General features: G+C 37.3%; 1 protein-coding gene across 8 annotated transcripts in view; it reads left to right on the top strand.

Moving 5' to 3' along the window:
• Positions 1–19,459, top strand: part of LOC139131303 (uncharacterized) — a 61,842-nt gene extending 42,383 nt beyond the window's left edge. For 4 of the 8 annotated variants that reach the window (XM_070697308.1, XM_070697309.1, XM_070697303.1 and 1 more), the window contains 10 exons: positions 695–739; positions 3,293–3,337; positions 3,923–4,019; positions 5,009–5,052; positions 7,841–7,903; positions 8,917–8,961; positions 14,555–14,651; positions 15,234–16,598; positions 16,974–17,146; positions 18,017–19,459. In XM_070697308.1, the coding sequence (XP_070553409.1) occupies positions 695–739; positions 3,293–3,337; positions 3,923–4,019; positions 5,009–5,052; positions 7,841–7,903; positions 8,917–8,961; positions 14,555–14,651; positions 15,234–15,297 (500 nt within the window). In that variant the 3' untranslated portion in view covers positions 15,298–16,598; positions 16,974–17,146; positions 18,017–19,459. The remainder of the gene's footprint in view (positions 1–694; positions 740–3,292; positions 3,338–3,922; positions 4,020–5,008; positions 5,053–7,840; positions 7,904–8,916; positions 8,962–14,554; positions 14,652–15,233; positions 16,599–16,973; positions 17,147–18,016) is intronic. The other 4 variants (XM_070697310.1, XM_070697307.1, XM_070697305.1 and 1 more) reach the window with 4 other exon arrangements.
• Positions 19,460–23,837: the final 4,378 nt, after the last annotated feature.

Here is a 23,837-nt window from a genome sequence, read left to right as displayed (position 1 = left end):
AACGTCAAGAATTTTTGTAAAGATATTTTTCTGCCTGAATCAAAATGCAGACTGTTGTGAATAATGGCTGAAGCATTTGGTGGTAATATGAGGAGTTCTAGGGCTAATAGAAATCATAACAATAAGCCTGAAATTTGTCAAAAACACCACTGAGGGCGCTATTTTCATCGCTATCTCAAAATTTCCGTGGACTTGCCCACACGAAAAATTAATCGGTAGTCAAGCTGACATTGACCTAACACCTGTTAAGAGGATTCGTGCCGCTGAATGTTTTAAAATAGGAAAATCGAGCTCAACGCTACTGTGGTGGCCTATGGGAAATGAATTAGTGGTCTTGTGCCATATGTTGAAACTAATACTGCCTTTTGAAGTATCTTGTCTGTCATGTCATGCCAGAATATATTTAATCTCAATAGGAGAAGGGGTGTACAGTTTAGAGTCTGGTTTACATAATTCGGCGGCATTCGTTTACAGTTGTCTTAAAGAATCAAAGAATATCTTGACTCCGGAAACGTTTCTTAATGTTCCTTCGATCTAGTGGTATAGTAAATATGCTGCAAAAATTAATTATAACCTTCTATATGTAGCTTAATCAATTGATACCCATGGATTCTTTATACTGCTTACGAAAGTATGTGCTAAGTTATGTGAAAATCATTTATACCTCTCACCGTACATGTATTTATTTTCACAGGAGCGAAGGTACCTGAACCCTTGCAGGAAGACCTAGAAAAGAAAGGTAAGAGTGCAGGTAATGCAGAATAATCAGAGGAATAATTAAACTATTACATGGAGTCACCCCATTAGGATTTATTACGTAGATTGATCCTATTTTATTTTTGCGCCATGTTTTCCATTCAGATGATCAACTGTCTCTTATATAGTCTGCTGTAAAAATTACTATTATAGCGGGACAATAGGAATAGAGCATACCTGACGTCAAACATTGTCTTCCGATATTCATAGATACATGTATTGCTTGATGTTCGTATGCTGTTAATCATTTGAAACTACTTATGACCAGTCCATGAGATTTTACAGTACCTTAATATGCATCGCGAAGGCAGATAATACCTCACATGGTAACACCGTACCTAACATATGCAAAACAAAACTACTTAAAATTAATTAGATACAGTCATGATCAGCCAAGCGTTGAGCCCCGAATTGTTTGAGAATGAGAACTGTACATGTTGAGGTGAAGTCGTTAAGCAAACAATACACCCTTTGCGCCTGTCGCAAGGGAATATGGACCATGGGAAAATACTAACCGGAATTGCGGTAAGACCTACGACGACTCCTATACTTTGACACGGAAAGGTGCGATTTTCGAGCGAAAAAAAGTGAAATACGAAGTGAATATTTATGCCACAAGAAAACACCTAGTGGTGCATGCGACTAGCTCTGGTAAGTGTTCGTTTGCATGGTTTAGCACCGTAATATTTTACAACTGTAGATATCGGCGATTTTCGGTCCACGAAGCAGGCGAGTTGTAGACTTTCACTACGCTACGTACACAACAACGTATGCCGGCGAACAATAGCCAGTACGTCAAAATCTTCAGAAGAACGAGGAAAAACATCAAAAGTTTAACGACTTCATACTCTATTGACTTATATTTTCATTGCTGTATTTTTATTTTTAATTATTTGAAAAAACTTGAAAGTTTGCGAAAATTTGTTCCGCTGTCCTGCTACGGGTCCCTTGGGTACGGGACGCGCACGGTCAACGTACCCGCGTTACTGTCAGCTGGGCCGAGTCACATAGTACGCGTCACCCGCTCAACAATTCGCCCGCTTCGAGGGCCGAGTCACCGATATCTACAGTTATAAAATATTACGGTGCTAAACCACACACACGAACACTTACCAGAGCTAGTCCCATGCACCACTAGATGTTTTCTTGCTATAGCATAAATATTCACTTCGTATTTCACTTTTTTCCACACCTTTCCGTGTTAAAAGTACAGTTGTTGTCGTATGTTTTACCGCACTTCCGGTTAGTACTTTCCCGTAATTCCATACCCCCTCGAGACAGGCGCAAAGGGTGTATAAAGAGGTTAAGATTTCATACGGGAACGGAACGGGAACGGATTCATCATCCTTTTCTGCGCGCTCTCATCATGTTCTAATGATGTTACACGTTCTCTTGTCGTTTGGCAGTAGTTTTCTACGTGAAACAGCCACTTTTTCGTACACCTTTTCCGAGAGCGATTTTCACGCTCGCTTCGCCATAGACTTGACATTCAAAACTGACATGCCTTTCGTTTTGTACTAATGCGCATTTTAATATCGATTGCCTTCTGATTTTGAGATATTTTAGGTAACAAAAAGGATACAAAGTTGCGCTGAACAATGCAAAAGTACCTCCTGCGGTACACTCGCAGACGATGGCATACGCACGGCAGACGTCGAATATACTGCACTGCCGATAACGTTCAGTCTAGACTGAAATTAAAATTGTCATTTGTTTTACCTCTGTGGCTTTACACGGTTTTTCAAACACAAAGTAAAATTTTTAGTATTTTCAATTTCTAGTCTCTGTGTTCTTTTAAGCTGATATCATAGCAAAATCTTTAGACAGATTAACTGTGTAAGTCGAGTGTGAGTTTGCACGAACAAGTCTATCTAGACTTGCTTCAAGTATGGGCATATAAAAATCAAAACAACAAATTGAAGGTATAAACTTCTGTAGACCGCCTCATTAGTGGCAGGCTGTTAAGTAGATCGTTAGTGAACGCTCATGGACATGTGAACCTTTCTCGGCTAGCTAGTTATTGCTGCCGAGGAAAGCCAAGCGACTGGGCCAGCCAAGTCTTAATCCGAGTCTATGCAGAACGCTACGCATACGGAAAGCTTAATCCCTCTAATGTCTTTGTTACTTCTCTCGTCATCTAGAAGAGCTATTTTACCCAAAAATATTGTTTTTCATTTGTCAAAATTTTGTGAACAGAAAGTGCCTTCAGTAGCTCAAATGGCTATGATGCGAAATAAGTTTACACACTAGAATTGGTTGACATAATTTGACGGCATTTGCATACGGTTATCTAGAAGTATCATACATTTTTTATATTGCAATTTTGAAGAGGATATTACAAATTTTTGCAAATTTCCCGATTTTGGAAATGTTTCTTTACGGTTCTTCAATCTAGTAGTATTGTGGATATGTATTATAAGTGCACATTTGAAGGTTAATTAATACCCATGGAAACTAAATATTGTATGCGCAAGTATCTGCAAAATTTTACGAAAATCACATGTGCCTCTCACCATACATGCATTTGTTTTTGCAGGAGGGCAGATAGCAAAATCTGTTAAGGAAAACCGAGGAAAGAAAGGTATGAGTACGGTTAATACCAAGAAGATTAAACTGTTACTTAGCATTGCCTCTTTGAAATTTAATGCACATACGTTCGTATTAGAACTCTTAGGGCGTTTCTGTCCTACGTATTTTTAGTTACGTTGATTTTTTTTTTTTTTTTTTTGGATCACGTGGAAATGTTGGGAATTCGTAATACCTCTTTTAGCGTGGATAGATTGTTAAATTTAAAATGCAAGTCACCGGTAAATTCGAACCTAGTGGGCGATTTTGCTTTTTTTAAAAATTTGCTCGCCACTTCTATAGCATTGTCAAAAATAAATTGAGAAACAATCACTTTTTCTCTCTCCTTACTTATGCTGTAACTTATGTTTTCTTGCCTGCTAGAGCAAGGCAAGAAAACATCGTGAGAGGAACAAATTCGAACAAAGCTACGAGTTTTACACCTGAACGTATGGTTTCGATGAAAAGTACTCTGTCTGAAATTTATCAACATGCAGTCCTGACATACCTGTGTCAATGTTATTCAATTAATTTCAAGATAATGCACAAAGCATACATGTTTATCACAATGGCATGTTACACATCTTAAATATCTCACTAGAATCTTCTCCGGAAGATCAAGACTGTGAGCATGAAAGGGAAACTGACGCGACCTCTTGTGACTCTGAAAACGGTGAGAGTGAAGAGGAAACAAGCGTGTATGTTAATTAATTTTGTATATTGCTAACTGTACTGTTAAGAAATAGAACAAATAGAGTTACGTGTACACGTAGATTACACTTTTACATCGTTGATTTGAATTACTTTAAATTCTCTTATGGTAGGGCATCTATAAACCGTAAGTAACCCTCTGTGCTTTCAGAAAGGGGTAAATAGCTGCCGTATAACTTTCTTCCCGTATTTCAATATAGTTCTGTATTTTGTTTCATCAACTTTTTGAGTCGTTATCACTCTTTTCGCATGGCGCCGAAATGTAATGTGATGCAGTAATGAGATCCGGACTTTATCACAATATCCTTTGATCACCTTTGGGTCTCGACTTTTTTTTCACTCCGTATATTGTTATTTATTCTTAAGGCTCATCAGTCTTTCGTCAACCTTCCGTCTGCTCTTAATATCCATTGCCTTCGTGGTCGACGTCGACGTTCTGTTTTGCATAGTCATAGAGTTTATTACTCAGTGACTGCGATTAAAGCCCGATCCGAAACGTAACTTTTCATAGTATAGTTGTCGTCGTTCATGAGATTTTAGGGTGACAGTTGTCCCACTATCAACTTCGTTTTCACCAATAAATTTTTGGACGATTACTATCTGGAATTTTCTGATTCGTAACTACAGATTGTAAAATATAATCCACAATTAAGCAGTTTGTTTCTAACTACAATTTTAGTGTTTACCTAGGCGTTTAAGATAAAGTGTTTCATCGGCAATTGAACGAGTCATAAATGTAACTATACTGTTCAATTTCTTAGTCACGTCCACTTTGTTTGTCCTCTTGCTCAAGCAAAATGAAATTTTATGACGTAATGAGATTCTTCAAAGGTTCATGCCAAACTTCTCTTTATTCATAACGGTAGCATGGAATGATTCGTATTCATCTTTAGGGCATCGAATTGGAGAAAAGCAGTACTGAATGACATAGACTAAAATGCGGATTACCACTCACTTTCTGACTGTTCTCTCACAGATCCTCGGAGAACGGAGATAATGCAGTAACAATACCAAATGAAGGTGGGCTGTTTAAGAATTAATTTCCTGAAACCTTGTTGTTTTTACAGAACAAATTTTAATTAATTGAGTAACTTAGTTCCAGCTACATTGCTTGTCATCAACTTAGTCATTTGCAGGATCCTGTCATATTGGGACAAAGGGACTCTGAAAAAGTCCCAAGAAACGAAAGTTTACAGTGTAGGTGCTATACAACTGCTATCAATCAAAAACTCTCTTCTCTACAAAACCCATCCAATTTCTGTTGCGTCATACTTAATAGAGAGAACTGGCCGTTTTTTGTTTAAATTGGAATTACCATGTCAACAGACGTTGCGCTGTCACTTCATGCTACATGTATGTGCTCATTACCCATTTTAGTAGAGACTAAGACCTTTGCCGTACGCTCCTCTTACTTTCTATTGAGCTTATACGACGATGACAAGAACGTCAATGAAACTATTGCAGGGTAGAATCATCATACTATTACAGAATCAGCATACTATGAGAGTTTACTACCCAAAACATACTTGTTCATGAAAGCCCTCCATATATTAACGTCCGCAACATGGCATCTTAGGACAAAATAAATAAATTGTGCTGTTCCGACAACATGGTTTTCAAAAATAGGGTAGGTGGGTCGGCCGGAATTTTTTTCCAAAATATATTTATTTTTAAATATGCATTTGTCAGGGGTCCAGGGCGGTCAACCACTGGCCACATTTCCAGAAAAATGTATCATACATATAGAAGGGGAAAAAATCCGTAAAAGACATCCATCATGTGTATCTCAACGTTTATCGTAAAATGCCGTTGCTAATATTTTAAGGTAAAAGTCTGCAGGATGGAGGGCTGTGGGCATGGGTATATGGTTATGAGAGGTGGATGCCGATATTGTGAAATCCTATACATGACAAGTTAAACTTAAATCGGAGTACTACCGTGCTCAACTTACAAATTGACGGAGAGGAATCGTCCTCACATTGCAGCAAATCAATTAATCAATCGCGTTTAAAAAGGAAATTTCAAACTTTCTTTCGGTTTTTTTAATTGGCACGCCATTATATCATCCAGATTATTAGGAGAAATGCCTATGCGTGCAACTATGGCATCAGTAAATCATAACTATATTCAATAATCAAACTTTCTAAAAGTAGTGTGGAATTTTGTATTTTTAACTCTTTGAATGAAGCCATGAGTCACAGTTCACAGAGTTTTTGAAAACAAATGAGACACCAAATCAGGAACTGAAACCCGATGTCATATTGTAAAGGCATAAGTGTTTCTCTAAGTCAGAGTAGGCTTACATCAGAGAATGTTCAACCAATGAGCGCTTAGCAACCTCTGCCTGATGACCCTAACGGCTGTACACAGAGGTCAAACTGCAGATGTATGATTTATGCTTATAAGTCAACGGCATCGGGGCCCACCTGAGATTCCCGGATGTCCCTATGAAAAGGGGTCAAGAATTTGAGACTATTTTTTCGGACTAAGCGCAACATTTTAAGAGCGATAGTTTCACAAGGCGTAAATTCTGAATGGCCGAACGAGGCAGATTTGATGGCCAGCTTATCAACCAGCAGTGATGCAACGAAGATACAGCGATTTAAACATTAGGAGGGAATGAAATAGAAAGTTTGTTTTCAAAGCCGTGTAGAGAGGATTTGCTGTGTGAGCTGGCCACCTTTCATTTTATATACTCCCAGTAGAGTGGACGTACCGTCGGCCGCCCGCCTATGTCAAGTACAGAACTCATACACGTACAGCGATTTTATCGAGTGCTGCTCCGCAAAAAAGAAGCTCAACCAGGATGAAATACTAACTCAGATTTAGAGATATCAATGTTTCATGATAACAATTTATTATTTATAATAATTACGAAAATAATATCATATTTTAGATAATTCATTCCCGTTCGCCTGTGGTGGTAGGTAACCGGTCAGCGCTGAGCTGGCTATCTTGGCACTAGCGAGACCACGCTTAGTATGCGAATACGGCCTGCTTTCGACACAGCGGTAACTTTTGAATTTCGGTCGCTTATTTTAGGTATTTTCGTCAGTCGTCAGTTGATTTTGACACCATTGTCGACTCCCATCAGCGAAGAGAGGGTGTACTTATGTTTTTGATCGATTTACGTAGGAAGTACATGCGTATCCGACTGCGTGTCGTTTAATCATGGCTCGATACGTGATCTGAGTATGCATTTGAGCCAAGAACAATAAAAGGTTTATTTCTCAACATAGACATATTGCAAAATATTGCCCATTTTTTCTTTTCAGATTTTTTTTATTCCTCAACCAACAAGAACACGCAAAAACATAAAAACAACATAGGAATTCATGCAGAGATAAATGCACAGTAGTGTTGTTTTAGTGTTTTCGTATAACAACACTGCTGTGATTTGACTTTTCATTTCATTTCATTTCATTTTATACATCCATACTTATCGACATACATACACGTATAATAGTTCGCGTAAAAGGTGCAATGAGTGCTGATTTTTACAAAAAAAGTAAAATATGTTATACAGTGATACGTCCACAAAATCACAAGAAAATCACTAAAAACCACTACTACCACTCGGAAAATATATTACAAAAAATAAAAATATGAACCACATATAGAAAATCATTATAAATGAATCAGACAAAAAAAGTCATGCATACATAAAATTATTTATGTAATTATGAAAATTAAAAAGCAGTACGCCTCATAATAAACGTATTATAGATAATCAAAAATATAATATGAAACACCAAAACCATGGAAATTATTGAAGACATTTGCCATATATATGTATTTGTTTTTGTAGGATCGAACTTCAAAACAGAAAAATCCTTGAAGGAAAACGCACAGAAGAAAAAAAAGAGTTTAGGTAAGGACAACAAGAATATTTAAATTTTTACACTGTGACGCCTCTTTGAAATTTATTATATTGTAGTTTGATATAATGTTATTTTTGTGAGATCAAATCAAGTGCCTGATATCAATTTTATTAATCGACTGGCTTCTCTTATTTCTGTTGACATATGTGAAGTGGATGTTTTCCGATATCTATAGGAATGACACGTATAGCTTAAGGAAAAACAAATTACTGAAAATGATATGATATAGTCATATCCCAATCAGTCTCCATCTGTTTTAATTTGAGAAATTTACATTTCGGGCGAAGTACCGCAATAAGTTGCTAAGTAAACGATTTCTTTGTTTATTCGCCATCGAGGAAAGCTATAATCCCCGTAAATATTGTTTTTAGTTGTCAAAAATTTATGAACAGCAAGCGCCTTCAGCATGTTCAAATGACTATGATGTGAAATAAGCTTTACACGGCGGAAGTGGTTTAGCTGCAGAAGTTGTAAGTTTTAGTTCCTGAAACGTCCTCTGATACTATGCGATGTGATAGCAGTTTACCCACTTAAAATATCCAAATATGAATGTGGTATGATAACATTCACAGACTATTGTGACTTCAAGGGCACAAGCAAAATAAGGGTATCATGATATACACTCCATTATTGTGTAAGATAATTTTAGTTTCAAATTGGCATTTGACTGTGATGGATGCTATGAGTGATTTAAAATAGCGAAATTAATACTCCTTAATCTCATGAGTCATGTCGCGTTTAATCTGAACCAGAGTTGAAGTATCTGGTTTACATAATTAGGCGGCATTAATTCGTTTACAGTTATCATAAAGAATCAAAGGATTTCCTGATTCAGAAAACGTTTCTTAACGTTCCTTTGATCTAGTGGTATAGTGAATATGTAGCAAAAAATAACCTTACATATGTAGCTCAATTAATAAGTACCAATGGATTCTACATATTGCTTACGAAAGTATGATATAAAAACCATTGAAACTCACCATACATGTATTTGTTTTCACAGTAGAAAAGATACCTGAACCCTTGCAGGAAAACCTAGAAAAGAAAGGTAAGAGTGCAGGTAATGCAGGGGAATCAGAGGAATAATTAAACTATTACATGGAGTCACCCAATTAGGATTTATTACGTAGATTGATCCTATTATATTTCTGCGAGATCAATTGAGCCGTGTTTTCCATTCAGATGATCAACTGTCTCTTATATTTTCTGCTGTCAAAAATGCTATTACAGCAGGACAATAGAGGTGAAGCATACCTGACGTCAAACAAATGTCTTCTGACATTCATAGATATTGCTTGATGTTCGTATTCAGTTAATCATTTGAAATTTCTTATGGCCACTCCATGAGATTTCACAGTCCCTTAATATGCATTGCGTAAGCAGATAACACCTAGCTTTTGCAAAACAAAACTACTTATATAATAAAAACTTTTAGATATAGTCGTTATCACCTAAGCCTTCGGTCCCGAATCGTTTGCGAATGAGAACTGTACATGTTTAGGCGAGGTCTTTAAGCGAACTATGTCTTTGTTTCTGTCATCGCCATCTGAGCAAGGTATTATACTAAAATATTGTTGTTATTTGTCAAAATATGGTTATTTGAAGAGGAATTGCCTTCAGCAAGTTTAAATGACCATGATGTGAAATAAGCTTTTCCCACTAGAAGTCGTTTAGTAGCAGAACCTGTAAATGGAAACTCATGAAACAACCTCTAATAAGATGCGATGTATGAGCATTTTACCTTATCCAAATATTCAAATAAAATGTGATATTGACAGATCTGTGAATATGACATCAAATCAATCCCAGCAATCGTTATCATTCAAGGCAAGTAAATCACCAGGTCCAAGAAACAACAAACAAAACAAAACGACAACAACAAACAATGACAAAATCAATAGTGCAATCTCGAACCACTAGTTAAGTGGTGGTACCAGGCGCCGAGAATGGGTAAGCGTACCCTGCTAGCATACAACACCTGTCAAAATTGAACTAAATTGACAAAGTAGTTGTACGGTAATTCAGCTAGTTGCCAAATTAGTGTTGTGAGTCAAACCCAGGAATACTTATCATCTGAGTTACAGATTTGTCATATTTTGATATAAGATGTCCATATCTACCACAGAACTTCTTAAATGACCTAGACGACCTACTTAGTAAAAATCTTTGTCTCACTAGCTTTGAGTGAAAAAGCTGAAATATTCTGACTTCAAGGACACAAGCCAGGAAAATAAGTACATTCTGAATTAGTAGCACTAGTAGAATTTTGAGTTTGGTATTTGTTTGAAATGAAACCTGTTGTTGACCTCCGAATGGCAAATTAATCCTCCTTTGTAGGATCTTGTCTGCCACGTGACAACATGGCATTTATTTTATCTGAGTCAGACTGGGGTGTTCGTTGCATAGCATTCGGTTTATGTAAGTTTGGTCTATGGTATACAGTTACCTTAAGAAATCATTAATTATTTTTCATAATTTATTCGCTTATTTCCGGATTAAAGAAACGTTTCTCAACTTTCCTTCGATCTCGTGTTCTCATGAATATGCAGCAAAAATGAACCTACAATATGTAGCTTAATCAATGAAGACCAATGGATTCTATATCTTGCTTACGAAAGTATGTGCAAAATGTTACAAAATACCACTCACTACCCATGGATTTGTTTTCAAAGGAGCAAAGGTAGTTGAACCCGTGAAGGAAAACCTGAACTAGAAAGGTGAAAGTACAGGAAAGGCCAACAACAATAATCGTATGGTTACAGGAAGTCGCCATTTTTTATTGTATTATTATTCATATATATATATATATATATATATATATATATATATATATATATATATATATATATATACCGTATTTTATATATATATATATATATATATATATATATATATATATATATATATATATATATATATATATATATATATATGTGTGTGTGTGTGTGTATGTCCATGAGCAGTCTAATCACCCGCCAACCATTATTAAACACATACCTGACGCAATAAGCAAACGTATCTCAACAATATCTATTGATAAGGGCATCTTTGATAAATATAAAGGTCAATACAATACGGAGCTAAAGGCAAGCGGTTACACTGAACAAATTGAATTTGCAAAGACCAAACAATCAGCGAGGAGAAACAATGACCGGAAGCATCAAGAATGTGAAAACTAAAATCGGCAGGAAATTTCTTCAACTTGTTGACAAACATTTACCAAAGGGGTCTAAGCTTCACAAGATCTTCAACAGAAACACAATTAAAGTGTGTTATAGCTGTATGAAGAATATGGCAAGTATAATCAAATCGCATAATAAGAGGGTAATCATCGGAGATGAGCGTAAGGAACAACCAGCTGATCGTCATTGCAGGGTTAAGTTGGCATGCCCCTTAAAGGGTAACTGTCAAGTCAAAGGCGTGGTTTATAAGGCCAAAGTATCAACGAAGGGCAATGCAGAGAGGGTTTACATCGTCCTCACTGATAACACCTTCAAGACGCGCTACACTAACTATATAAAATCGTTCCGTAACGAGAGATACAAAAACGACACCGAGTTGTCAAAATTTGTATGGAATTTAAGAAAAAGGGGCCAAGTCTTTGACATTTCGTGGTCAATCATTGATAAAGCATTGAGCTACTCTAACATAAGCAAGCGATGTAATCCTTGTAAATCAGAAAAGCTGCGCATTATCAATGATGACAAATCTACACTGTTAAACAAACGCTCTGAGTTAGTTTCAAAATGTCGCCACCAAAACAAATATTATTTATCGAATTTTAACACCACCTACAAATAGAATTGTTCGTCCCAATCATATATGTAAGAGTGTCGAGCTAGTAATCCTTTCACTTCTACCTGAGGATTGCAGGATGCATGAAACTTAAGTAATAGATTTCATTACTTTGTACTTGAAGTAATCTGTTTATATATATATATATATATATATATATATATATATATATATATATATATATATATACTTTCGAAAATACTTATTACCGATTTTTATAGATACTGCTTGATCCTAGCATCCTTTTCATCATATGAAATTATCTGTGACTTCTTCGTGAAATTCAACAACATCCTAATATAGGGTTAAATAGGTAGCTGATACCCAGTCATTATCCCCAAAGCCTTCAGTCTCATACTGTTTGAGATTTAAGAACTGTATATTTTGAGGCGAAGTGCCGCATTATGTCGCGAAAAAAATCTGTACTTCTGTTATCATTACAGCAAGCTATTGTCCCCCAAATAACTTCTTAGTTGTCAAAAATCTGTAAATACGAAGGGCCTTCACCAAGTTTAAATGACTATAATGTGAAATAATATTGAACCCTTTCAGTTAGCTATCAAAACAGTCATATTCCCCCGCGTACAGCGCTTGGCCGCTCAAACTAGACATTCGCACCTATCTGTGTAGGCGTCCGCGAGAAATCGCGTTTTATATCGGACGTTTTGAAACATTTACTTCTCTGCTGCCACCCCGGACTACGTGTTCGCGTAGTAAATTAATGGTTCTGTTGGCATTTTCTCCAAGAACAAGGACGTCGAAGGATCTTCAAAAAAATGCGTGTCATCGATATCGTCACAAGTGCTTTCAAACTTATAATTCTCTCCGAGCATCAACGTAAAAGTTTTATTGTCGTATGATCCTTTGTTTTATATTTGCAGACTCTCTTTCGCACTTGTTGATATCGTTGTGGTTGTTTTCGATTTTAGAGGAGTCATTTTTCGAGTTTCTTACTTTCATGATGTTGTTTCCGTCTCTGCCTTGAATGCCGAGCATGTGTTCGCTATCAGTAAGGTCTCTATTGGAACGTACCATTCATGTACACGGAACGGCCCTCCACAAGATGTTGACCATTGCGAAACGTAGTACAATAGTGGCCGACAAGCGGGACATAAAATACTTCTTAAAAGGCAGAGGATAAAAAGTGCAACAAGTTAAAATTAATACAGCAAAATACTGACCGACAAGCGGGAAATAAAACACTTGCAAAATCGCAGAGAATAAACACACTGACGTTTCGGGTGCAACCCTTTGCAAATACTGACAGTACTGTCAGTTTTATCCCTCTTTTGAGGTCGTTTGTAATATTGCGAAACTTATCCGCTGCTCCGAGTGCTATGTCAAAACCACCAGAGTGTCTCAAAAATATTCGATATGTGGCAAAAACAAGTACAAATACACTGCTCGCCGACACGACTCGTCTGACTCGCAAATGTGGCCTTTTGGATTCTGATCAAAATTAATGTCTGAGAATCATTTATGAACGTAACTCACGGGCAATCGCTGGAAAGCGAGTTTGGCCATGACATTTTTCTCAGTTTTATTTGATAATAAGTACAGATCGTGCTGTAGATTGTAATACCCGATATATGCTGCTATTTGTGTTTCTTACCTTTGTTAAATTGGATTGTCAAAATTCTCACAAGTCTGGCCTTGTCCGCTTGTGCCGGCATCGATCATTGGTCAATTGAGAGCTTTTCAGAAAAAGCGGCACGATCGACCTACATGTCTACGCCTGAACGCTAAGCAAACACGATCATGATTTTGACATACGTAGTGAATGCTGGGTGTCAAACGGATCTTCACCAGAGAGGTTGTCCAAGCGCATGCGACAACACTGTGAAGCTACCGCTTGGCCTTATCAAGACATAATGGCAGGCTCAAAATTTAAAAATGTTCATCTGTTCCTCTTGTAAATTTTTATCCCAAAATTTCAGCCAGAAATAGAAACTTCCAGACCAAGATGTTCTTCACTCGGGAAGATCATTATTACAGAAACACTTTTCGAGGGAAAGATTTCCTTTTTTTCGGCATAAAGTACCGCGATAAAGATGGAACAGAACCTTAAGTTTCTTCTGGCGGAAATTGATTAGTCAACTATGTCTGTATATGTAATGCATTTTCAGTGTGGACAGTTTGTAAATTATACTCTCGGATTCACCACAAGAAGTAACTTGCAGTTAATGGCGATATTCTATTAAGGACAAGACATTTGCTCTCCGCGTCTGTATTATTGCAAAAATAAATTTAAAAACAATATGTTTTCTTCTACACAAACCTTGTCATTTTAGAGCTTTGTATAAAGAGCAACAAATTTGCTGAAAATATGTGTAATGACACTTGAAAGTAACGTTTCGATATGAGAAAGAACGCGCTTCAGTGACAGAAATTCGGGCTCTAAAAATTATCAATTCTCTTCTTGCCTACCGCTTGTTGGGGCTCATTTTGAAAGTTCTTGGTGAAAGAAAAGGTTTCACAGTTTTAGTTTTTCGAAAATCGAAAAGATTATTTTTCCTCATGGAGTTAGCACAGGGATGGCGGTCATTTTGAATTTCAAATATCGGGAAATCTTAGGTAATTTGTTTCTCTAAAACCAAGGTTTACACTCCTGATTGTTATTCTTGCTTTGATAAAATAATGATCGAATTTCTCTTTGAGTCAAGGAACGTTTGAGCAAAAGTTTAAGTCCTTCACTTTCGAGGCGCATATAACCTCAAAGGAACTCTGAAATTTCTCAGCATGCATTCTGACATACTGTGTCGATGTTCTGCTGTTCGCTTAAGGTAATACACTAGCCCTAAATGTATATCATGATGGTACATTGCATATCTTAAATATCTCTTTAGCACCTTTTCAGGAAGATCAAGACTCTGAGCCTGATGGAGGAAGTGATGCGACATCTTGTGAATCTGAAATGGAAGACAGTGAAGAGGAAACCAGTGGGTAAGCTTATGTTCATTATTTGCGTACCTTTCCATCGTGTGCCAGATATTCGACGAGGTCGACGTCGACATTATGTTTTTGCATTGCCCGGTCAACTGTATTACTTAGTGGCCGTGAGTCAGGCCCCATCTGAAAGGCAATTTTATACTACTAACTATTAATTTTTTCGTCGTTCATGCCTCTTAGCTTCCTAATAACGATAAATTTTTCAAAGATTACTTTCTGAAATTTTCTGTTTCTACATGAGAAATTAAAAAAAGTAATCCACAATAAATAATCATTTTCTAAACTACGTGTAAGAAATTAGTTATGGTATTTGCTATTGAATTAAAAGTTATAATTATTAACCGACACATGAACGAATCATAAACGTGGAGTGTACTTTTCAATCTTTCGTATAAGTCCATTTTGCTTCCCCTTTCGCTCAACCAAAATGATATTCTGTGATATAATGAGGTTCTTCGAATGTTCCTTCTAAACTTTTTTCCAACGGTAATGTGGAGTGAGACAATCTTTAGGGCATCGAATGGGAGAAGAGTGGTACTGAATGATTACAACTCACTTTCGATTATTTTCTCACAGACCCCCGGAGAACGGAAATATGGCAATAGTAAAACGAAATAAAGGTGCGTTGTTTAAGAACTAATTTCCTGAAATGTTCTTATATTGCAATATTTGAGTAAGTTATTTCCAGCGTTCTTGTCTATCAAGTCAGCCATTGTCAGGATCCTTTATGCATACTCCTTTTTCCCATAAAGGGACTATGAAAAAGTCGCAAGTGAAGAATCTTTATAGTACAGTATGTTTTACAACTGTTATCAATCCATAACTTCTTTTGCAAAACTCTCCCGATTTCGAATGCGTTATATTTTGTTGAGAGAGAGATGGTCAATTTTGTTTGTTTAAATTGGAATTGCCATGCCAACAGGTGTCGCGATGTCGCTTCATGCTAAGCACTCAGTACCCGTTCGGATAGAGATTAAGACCCATGCTGTGCGATCCTACGTATTTTTTCATGAGCTTATACAATAATGACAAGAACGTGAGTGGAACTACAGTAAAGTACCACTACAAGAATCAACTAGACATTAATGTACTTTGCTACCTAAAATACTGTTCTTCCTGAAAGCCCTTCATACCTTAATGTCGGTAACATCGCATCTTAGGCAAATAGCGGCAGCCATTTTTATGTAACTTTGTTTATCATTGCTTATACGTAGTTCAGAAACACGCAAAACTTAATGACGTATACTATGTATATCTCAATGTTTACTGTGAAATATCGCTGCTAATATTTTAATGCAAATGTTTAGAGTATGGAGTGATGTGGGCATGAGTATATGTTTATGAGTAGTGAATGCCTGTAAAGTGAATTCTATACCTAACAACTTAGATCGGAGCACTACCTCGTTCCGCTAGTTAATTGTAGGAGAAAAATTGTCCCAACAATTTGGCAAACCAATAAATCTATTACAATTATGAAAAGAAATTTGAAACTATGTGGCCGATCTTTTAATTGTCAAGTAAGTTTATAATCCAGATTAACAGGAGAAATGGCTATCTGTGAAATAATATATTGCATCAGTAAATGTGAGAACTCATCATTACTGTATTTAATAATCAAACTTTCGATATGTCCTTTTCAGATAAATGAAGATTGGAAAAAATTAAGAGTATTCAAACTTCAAATAGTCCTGTCAGCAAGGACGCCTTCGATTTAAGCTACAAGCCGTAGTTCAAAGAGTTCAAAACAACAAACGAGACACTCGTCGAGGACAGAACCTCAGTATGATATTCTAAAAAAACTTTTTCTCAATCCGTATATTTTTCAATGATCTAATGACTGCTATGGCCTTATAATATGATATGGCTTTCTACTCATAGGAGGAGGAGGATCAAGTTTACTTGGAAGGGCGTGGGCGTGGGCGTGGTCAAAACCAACTGCAGGTACTTTTCCAATAATGAAGAACCTTTTACATAGAATGTACACGTGATTTCTACCTAACTGAATTTTGCCATGATCCCTATGTCGCTTTTAGCTATTCGGTTCATTTCGAATGGGAGTGATCAGACAAAAATAATTTTGTTTTATTTTGTTTCCGGTCTCTTTCTTAGTTTAATAACGATGGATCTTGGCAGAAAATTATAAAATGCAGCCTGTAATAATATATTGAGTTTTTTCATCCAAAGCAGGACAAAAGGTCATTTCAGAGATAGTTCGTAGAAAAGGCATGCACTATAGTCTTTCTTTTACTATTTAGCAGCGATGAAAATCAATAGAGGTATTATTTTCTCAATATTTTAAATCAAACATTTTTTCAGACAATTTCTTTATTTCAGATACTCCAAAAATGGTTGAGAAAGTAAAGCTGGTAACTGTAGACTGTGTTTCATCAATGGAAGAAAAAATTGGTAAGGAATTAACTGAACGGGACAAAGTCTGCTTTAAAAAAATAGAGGACATCATAAAAGAAGAGAGGCATAAAGGGAAAAAGGTAACTTAGTCAGTTTCCTTTTTCTGTGCGTTACGTATGATATTGCTTTTGGCGAATCATAAGGAAAAGCATTGCGTAATATATTTTCCCTTCCGGATACGACGTTCTCTTTACTTAAGAAGGAAATCTGAGATCGTTTTAAGTACTCACTATGCTTGGGCTTCGTACATGTCACTTGCATCACTGACTTCCATACCTTACCTATCTGATAGCCAAATGGTCCAATTGTTTCAGAATGTTCTGCGAATAACGTCCGTTAATGTATGCGACTGATAATTGACTGGTGCTTTCTTCTTTGAAGTTTGATGAACAAAAAATACCCTTAAACTCCAAAGCCTTATCTAAGGTAAAGCCTATCGATCAGCCCCAATTTTACGAACACATGCATTACTGATAAGATCATGCTAAATGAACTGAAAAAATGTTTGAAGAATTGATTATGTTTACTACATTGATGGATCCTACAATGCTGACAATCCTTGATTCTTTGCAAACAGTATCATTAACTGTACATTGTTTTATCCCACGTTATTACTATATTGCAATCAATGTTTATTTCTGAATACACCCACTCTCGCGCTGCAAAGTTATGATCAACAAAGAATGTCTATATTGTACTACCAGGGCTTATTATAGTTGCCTTAACAGACGGTTGTGTTTAAATACGATGACGCTCTGGACTACCATAACCAAAGCCTATTGCAGAAAACTGATTTGGTCAGATGAAAAATCATCAATATGCTTCTAAAAGTGTCCGGTATGCGAACACATAATACGATATCTGTATGAAAAATATAATACCTGCGTATATCTTTACCTCGTTGATACATGTATATCACCTAGCAACCGATTTTTCTCTCTCTATTACAGTTCTTCAAGAATATTAAGTTTATCGTCGTTGGAGAAAAAGGGCGTCACTACGTATTAAAATCTGGAAAGGGAAAACACATGTACAAAATTAAATGGGATGAAATCTCTTCCTCACCGCGTTATAAGTCCAAAAATAAGTCAGCGTTGGGCAAAGTTAAAACCGTTGCAAACGTTGCCGCAAACGTTGCCGCCAACGCCATGCCAGGTCCTGTCGGCATTTTAGCGGGGGCAGTTAAAAGTTTTGTAAAGTAGTGTCATCAGGAGCAGTAACAGTAACAATAACTTTTCGACGTACTGATAAAATGAAGAACTATATCATTGATATTTTTATTCATTCTCTGCCTTTAGAAAGCATTTCCGTTTTTGTAATAAATATGAAAGCCTCGTAACAACGAGCTTAAGATAGGCACTGATGATTTTCTTTAAAAAATGATGACATACAACGGATAGACACACAATACACACACTAATGTAACAGATCTTTATAAATGTTTCTTTTGGATATTGTGATATATGAATTACGACAAAAGTGTCGTGATATAATGTGCTTTCAAGGAAATAAAGATTTAGATTACATGTAAGAATATATAAACGTAAATTTGAAAAACAGAGTAATGCATAGGGAGTTAGAAGATGCTGCACCGGATTCAAAGACCAAAAAGTACCAGAAGGAAAGTACAAGGCTTTTGCGTAATATCGACAAGGTATACAAAATGCCCCGTTAGCATTCAAATCGTTACTTTGCCTTATAACATCGATATTCTAAGATGTTTCCCGAATTTTGTAGTTTTCTCATATTTGAACCATCTCTGTTAAGCATTATTTTCTTGTTTAATAACACTTTCCGATGTAATCAACTTGAAATAATATATATATTCGTGTTACTCTCTATCTAAACTATCATTTAATATGATTTATAGTTGTGTATTAGTAGACGTATCAGAAAATATCTTGCCATGTGAAAACTTTCAAAGTTTGACATAAGAGATATAAATGTTGAGTTGACAATGGCTCTAGCTCAAAAATAGCAAATATTACAATATGCCATAAGCGTATATCGTACACTGGGTGTAGGTTCATTGAATAAAATTCTCAAGTTCGAGAATCAAACTCCCGTAATTAAGTCAGGTATTGAATCATTAGGAATTTTTCAACGAAAATCCATAAAACGTCTATGTTAGAAAACTTATATTCCATACATACTGACCAATACGCTATGTTTAAATTAAAAACCTCAGAGCAACGTCGCTGTTCTTTAAACATGATGTGATTACACAAGAATGATACTGGGTTTTATGTATTGTTTTATCAAATGTATCGGGCACATTATTGCGCATCTGCCTCTCTTTCAAACCAATGTAGCCGTATCAATATTCTTGACATTTCTCTGATCAATAGATGTATATTAAATAATTTTAATAAATTTGTATGTAAAAATCATAATATCGAGTATATTAGTGATTCATTTCAGACTGACATCAGAATGTTATATTTTGATAGCGGCTCTAAATGATTTATTTTCTTTCTTTTCCGTTGTGTGTGAATTCTGTACTCGAGTTAATTTTGTATTTATTTTTTATGTTCTTTGTTTTTGTCTTCTTACTCTTCACTTTTTTGAGATTTTTAGGAACCTGTAAATGGCACTTGTTCCCGGTGAATTTCCTGACAAATAAATAAATAAATAAATAAATAAATAAATAAATAAATAAATAAATAAATAAAAAAATAAATAAGATGGAAATTAAGGCAACTAATGTTGTTAGTGCTTCGATATAGTGAATGAGTGGATCATTGTGATTTTGTATGTTTGTGATTCATCCCCTAACGGTGTTTCAGGACAAATTTAGGTCCCTTCGTCAGTCACCTTACTGTTGTGTATCCCCTTTTGATGACAGCCATCTTTCCTCTTAGAGGAGAAGCCAGGTTCGTTATTGACAGAGTCACAGAGTAACATAAACAGAGTGGCAACACTTGCATGCCTTTTGTTCCATGGTCGTCTCGGTAGACTATTGGCTTTTCATATTAAAATGAGCTTAAAAGGTGTTAAACTTTTTGGAGGCTTGGTTTGTGGTTGGGCCAGAAACACTGCCTCACGCCAATCAAAACATAACACGCCAGCAGTTTCATAAACATGTCCTTTCTTGGCGCACGTGTAAAAGACGGTATGACTGACCGTAAACCATTGAGTAAAACCAGACAGTATCGATAAAAGACTTTCAAATTTGGTTCAAACACACTCATTATATATTCATAAAAATATTAGAGGAATTTTTAAAACGGTAAAACCCACTTTCCTGAAGCTCAAAACACTCCCGTTTTCGCCAGCACATCAATTCCGATCAGCACCACACGACAACAACAACACAAGCTTTGTCGAACATACTTTCGCTTAACAATTGGTGAAAATCCGAAAATTACCGATGGGTGCATGGTCGGCACTCTTCGGAAAAGAAAGCCAAGAGCTTCTTAACATATTTAAAGCCTCATCACTTCGCTCAATGATATAGCCTATTGTATTAAGGATTGGGATCGAGATATCTGTTTTGCGGCTGTACATTGAGCGAGTGATCTCCTAAAATAGGGTGGGCGGGTGGGCTCGAGAAAACACACCAGCGCCCCGTCACCTAAGTCTGTACATACTTCATCCGACCCGCCACCTCCGTTGTTAGCGAGTGACCATGATACCTATTGTCTTAGGACTATTTATACTGTCTATATGAATATTCATGAGTGGCGTAATGATAATCGCTACGTGACTCGGCTTTGAATATTAACATATTTAAAGCCTCATCACTTCGCTCAATGATATAGCCTATTGTATTAAGGATTGGGATCGAGATATCTTTATTGCTGCCACCTTAGCTCCGCTATCTAGTCTTTTACTATAGTAAAACCACCCATACCTCCATTCCTCCAAGTTTCTGCTCTCCTAAAATAGTAGACACTGAATAAGAGGCCACTCCAAGAGACAATATACAGTTAGTGTCTTTAATACATATCCTCAAAGAAACATAGTAGATACATGTGCATATTATCACTACTATTAATATTTTATTTAATACATGAGCGCACCATACGTAATATTTATTTGTAAATAAATATATGCGTACGGAGGTGGTACACATCTTATATGAACCGCTAGCAAGGTGACTTATCTACCGCTTAAAGGGGAAAGCCGGTCGACTGGAGGCAACCATTCTTTCCAAAGCTTCATACTCACGCGTCAAATGGGCCTGGTTGGCTATTGCCTCCACTAATCTAGATGCGGGAGCCTCTGCCTTTGCTGACTTGTGCAACTGCATGTAAAGATTAGGGGATCTTTCCGACCTCCAGCCCACATGTGACATTACCTCACTGATCGTAGACCCGGCCAGCGTCAACATAATAGCGCAAGCACTCCTGAAACTATGTGGGGTTTCCCCGTCATCGAGGTTCAACTCGTGCAAATAATACTTTAATCGGGAGTATATTGCCTGTGATGTGAGCGGTTTGCATTCGATTCTTCCACTTGGGGAGGTGGGGCGGAAAAGATACCCAAGCGACAGATCGAGTCCTATTTTATCCGCCAGTTTTACATATTCCTCTATGGCTGTAACTGCACAGAGCAATTTATCATGGCACTTTTTAATGATAAACATATTTGAGTGTTCCCCTCTCAGCGTTTTTCCAAATGTGTGGTTGAATACGAGACCAGTACCGTCCGCTAATCGAAATATTTCTTGGGTTTTGATCTGTCCCAGGTCCCCTGCTCTGTCGCCCGACATCATTAACATTTTGAACACAGTTATATCTCTAGCGTAGATGTACGTTTCTATGGGCGCTCCGGAGGATGCGATCTTGCTCAAAATATGGTCTAGGAAAACTCTAATTTTGTTAACGAATAGAGGCTTAGCTTGTTTCGGCGTGACTTGGGCCTTTGCTTGCTCTTCCCCGGATTTTTTTATATACCTGTCTACCATTACAGATACCGCCGGGTTACTCGCTGTGATACCGACCATTTGCATGGCGGAGTAAAAGGAACTTAATTTTGCCACTGCATTCTGGATTGTTCCTAGACGTAAGCGTTTTGGGCACGAGCAAACCGAGCGACTACTACCAGAAACTCCAAGAAATCGGCAGTTTGCTTCGTGCACTTGAGACCGTGCGTCAGAGTCCTTGAAGACCAGAAATCTAACTATGTCTTGGGGAGAGGCTTGGGTCAAATCTTTAGGAACCGGCAATAATTTTAAGAAAGCCTCTAGCTGCTGAACCAATCTGTCTTTTTGTGTGTCATATGCAGACTTGTCACCCAGCAAATGGTGGATACGGGCGTCAACCTCTGTAAGGTCCAGACGGGCTTGTGCTACTGAAATTTGTTGCTTCTCTTTACGAATTCTTTCAGTGGAGCACACGTGGCATTTCGAGTCGTCGGAAGGCGAACAGTTGCCAGGGGGTGGCGCACCGCATAACCAGCAACTCTGAAAAAATACAACGGGAAATATACCAGCAGCTATCAGCAGACCTATATTTGTTGATTGTTGTTTTTTAAATTTGTTTTTTTTTTTGGGGGGGGAGGGGTTGTTTAGCTTTTTGTCAACGTATAAAGTTTGACACACTAATGTCAAATGTACTATTTTTTTTAATATATACAACTATAGATATATATATATATAAGCCTATTATTTCTGATCTGCAAGTGATTAACCCTACAATTTTTTTTTTTTTATTTGTCTACTCGTTGGTGCGGATATTAAATTGGGCGATGAAAAGAGGACCAGACGTTTGCGCATTGACGTATCCTAAGCGTGATGGAAACATAATAACATTCGTTTCACCGGCCGCGGCTATCTGGGTACAAACTGAGCTATGTTTTTTCACCAAAGGCCAACATGGCGGCGTTGATTTCTCAAATTGGAGGATGACCGTGGCTCGTAGCTTCTCTTTAACCACATGCTCGATAACGAGCGATGGATAGGGAGAGGAGGGAAAATGTATAGATTGTCTCGCTTATTGAAGTCGTGAGAAAAGAAATTCACACCCTCGCATCTTGGTTGCGGGTAAGGGGATATGAAACGCTCTAATTTCGCGTTTGATTCGGTGGCCATTGCATCTATGTCGTGAGGCCCGTATTCGGCTTGGATTTTTTGCCAAATTGATTTTGTCACAGTAACATCATTTTGACTCAGCTGTCGAGAGGGTTTGTCTGCGATGTTGTCGACTGACCCAACGTGGGACAGCATTATATGCAAATTTTGCTCGACGCAGTGGTAAAAAACATCTTTAAGAATCTTGTTGAGTTTTTCTGCTTTGAGCCCGGGAACCCGCTATTCCAAGAGTGTACCAAAACCATAGAGTCTACACTCACGTCCAGCCTGATATTGTGTAACTTGTCCTTTAAAGCGATAAGGGCGCGAAGAAGTGCCTCTGCCTCCTTGACATTAATATGCTGATGCTGCCACGACTCTTCCCACATGTCACTGATTTCTACGGGGGGAACACCCTTAGCTTGGAGTACTGCCCCCATTTATAAGAGCTAGCATCAGTGTACAAGTTGAGATTTGAGTGACTTGTGGGTAGCCATCTAAATGGTCTAACTCTTGTGACTAACTCTCGCCATTCCAACAACTCTTCGCGCACGCCTTGCCTAATGGGAATCAAATAGGTGGCCTTCTTCTGAGCTTTAGAAATCGCTCCTGCTAACTGGCGAATGCACAACCTGGCACACGGGATAGCAAGTGAGAAAGAGCTACATTTTCCGAGTACTTTCTGTATTTGTTGTACTGGGACAGCCCGTCGATCGAGTATGTCCTCCGTTAGCTGTAAAAACTTATTCTGTTTGTCC

Source organism: Ptychodera flava, chromosome 4 (genome assembly GCF_041260155.1).
Source record: "Ptychodera flava strain L36383 chromosome 4, AS_Pfla_20210202, whole genome shotgun sequence".
Taxonomy (NCBI): domain Eukaryota; kingdom Metazoa; phylum Hemichordata; class Enteropneusta; family Ptychoderidae; genus Ptychodera; species Ptychodera flava.
Note: the sequence above shows the minus strand (reverse complement) of the source record. Positions and strands in the feature narration are given on the sequence as shown.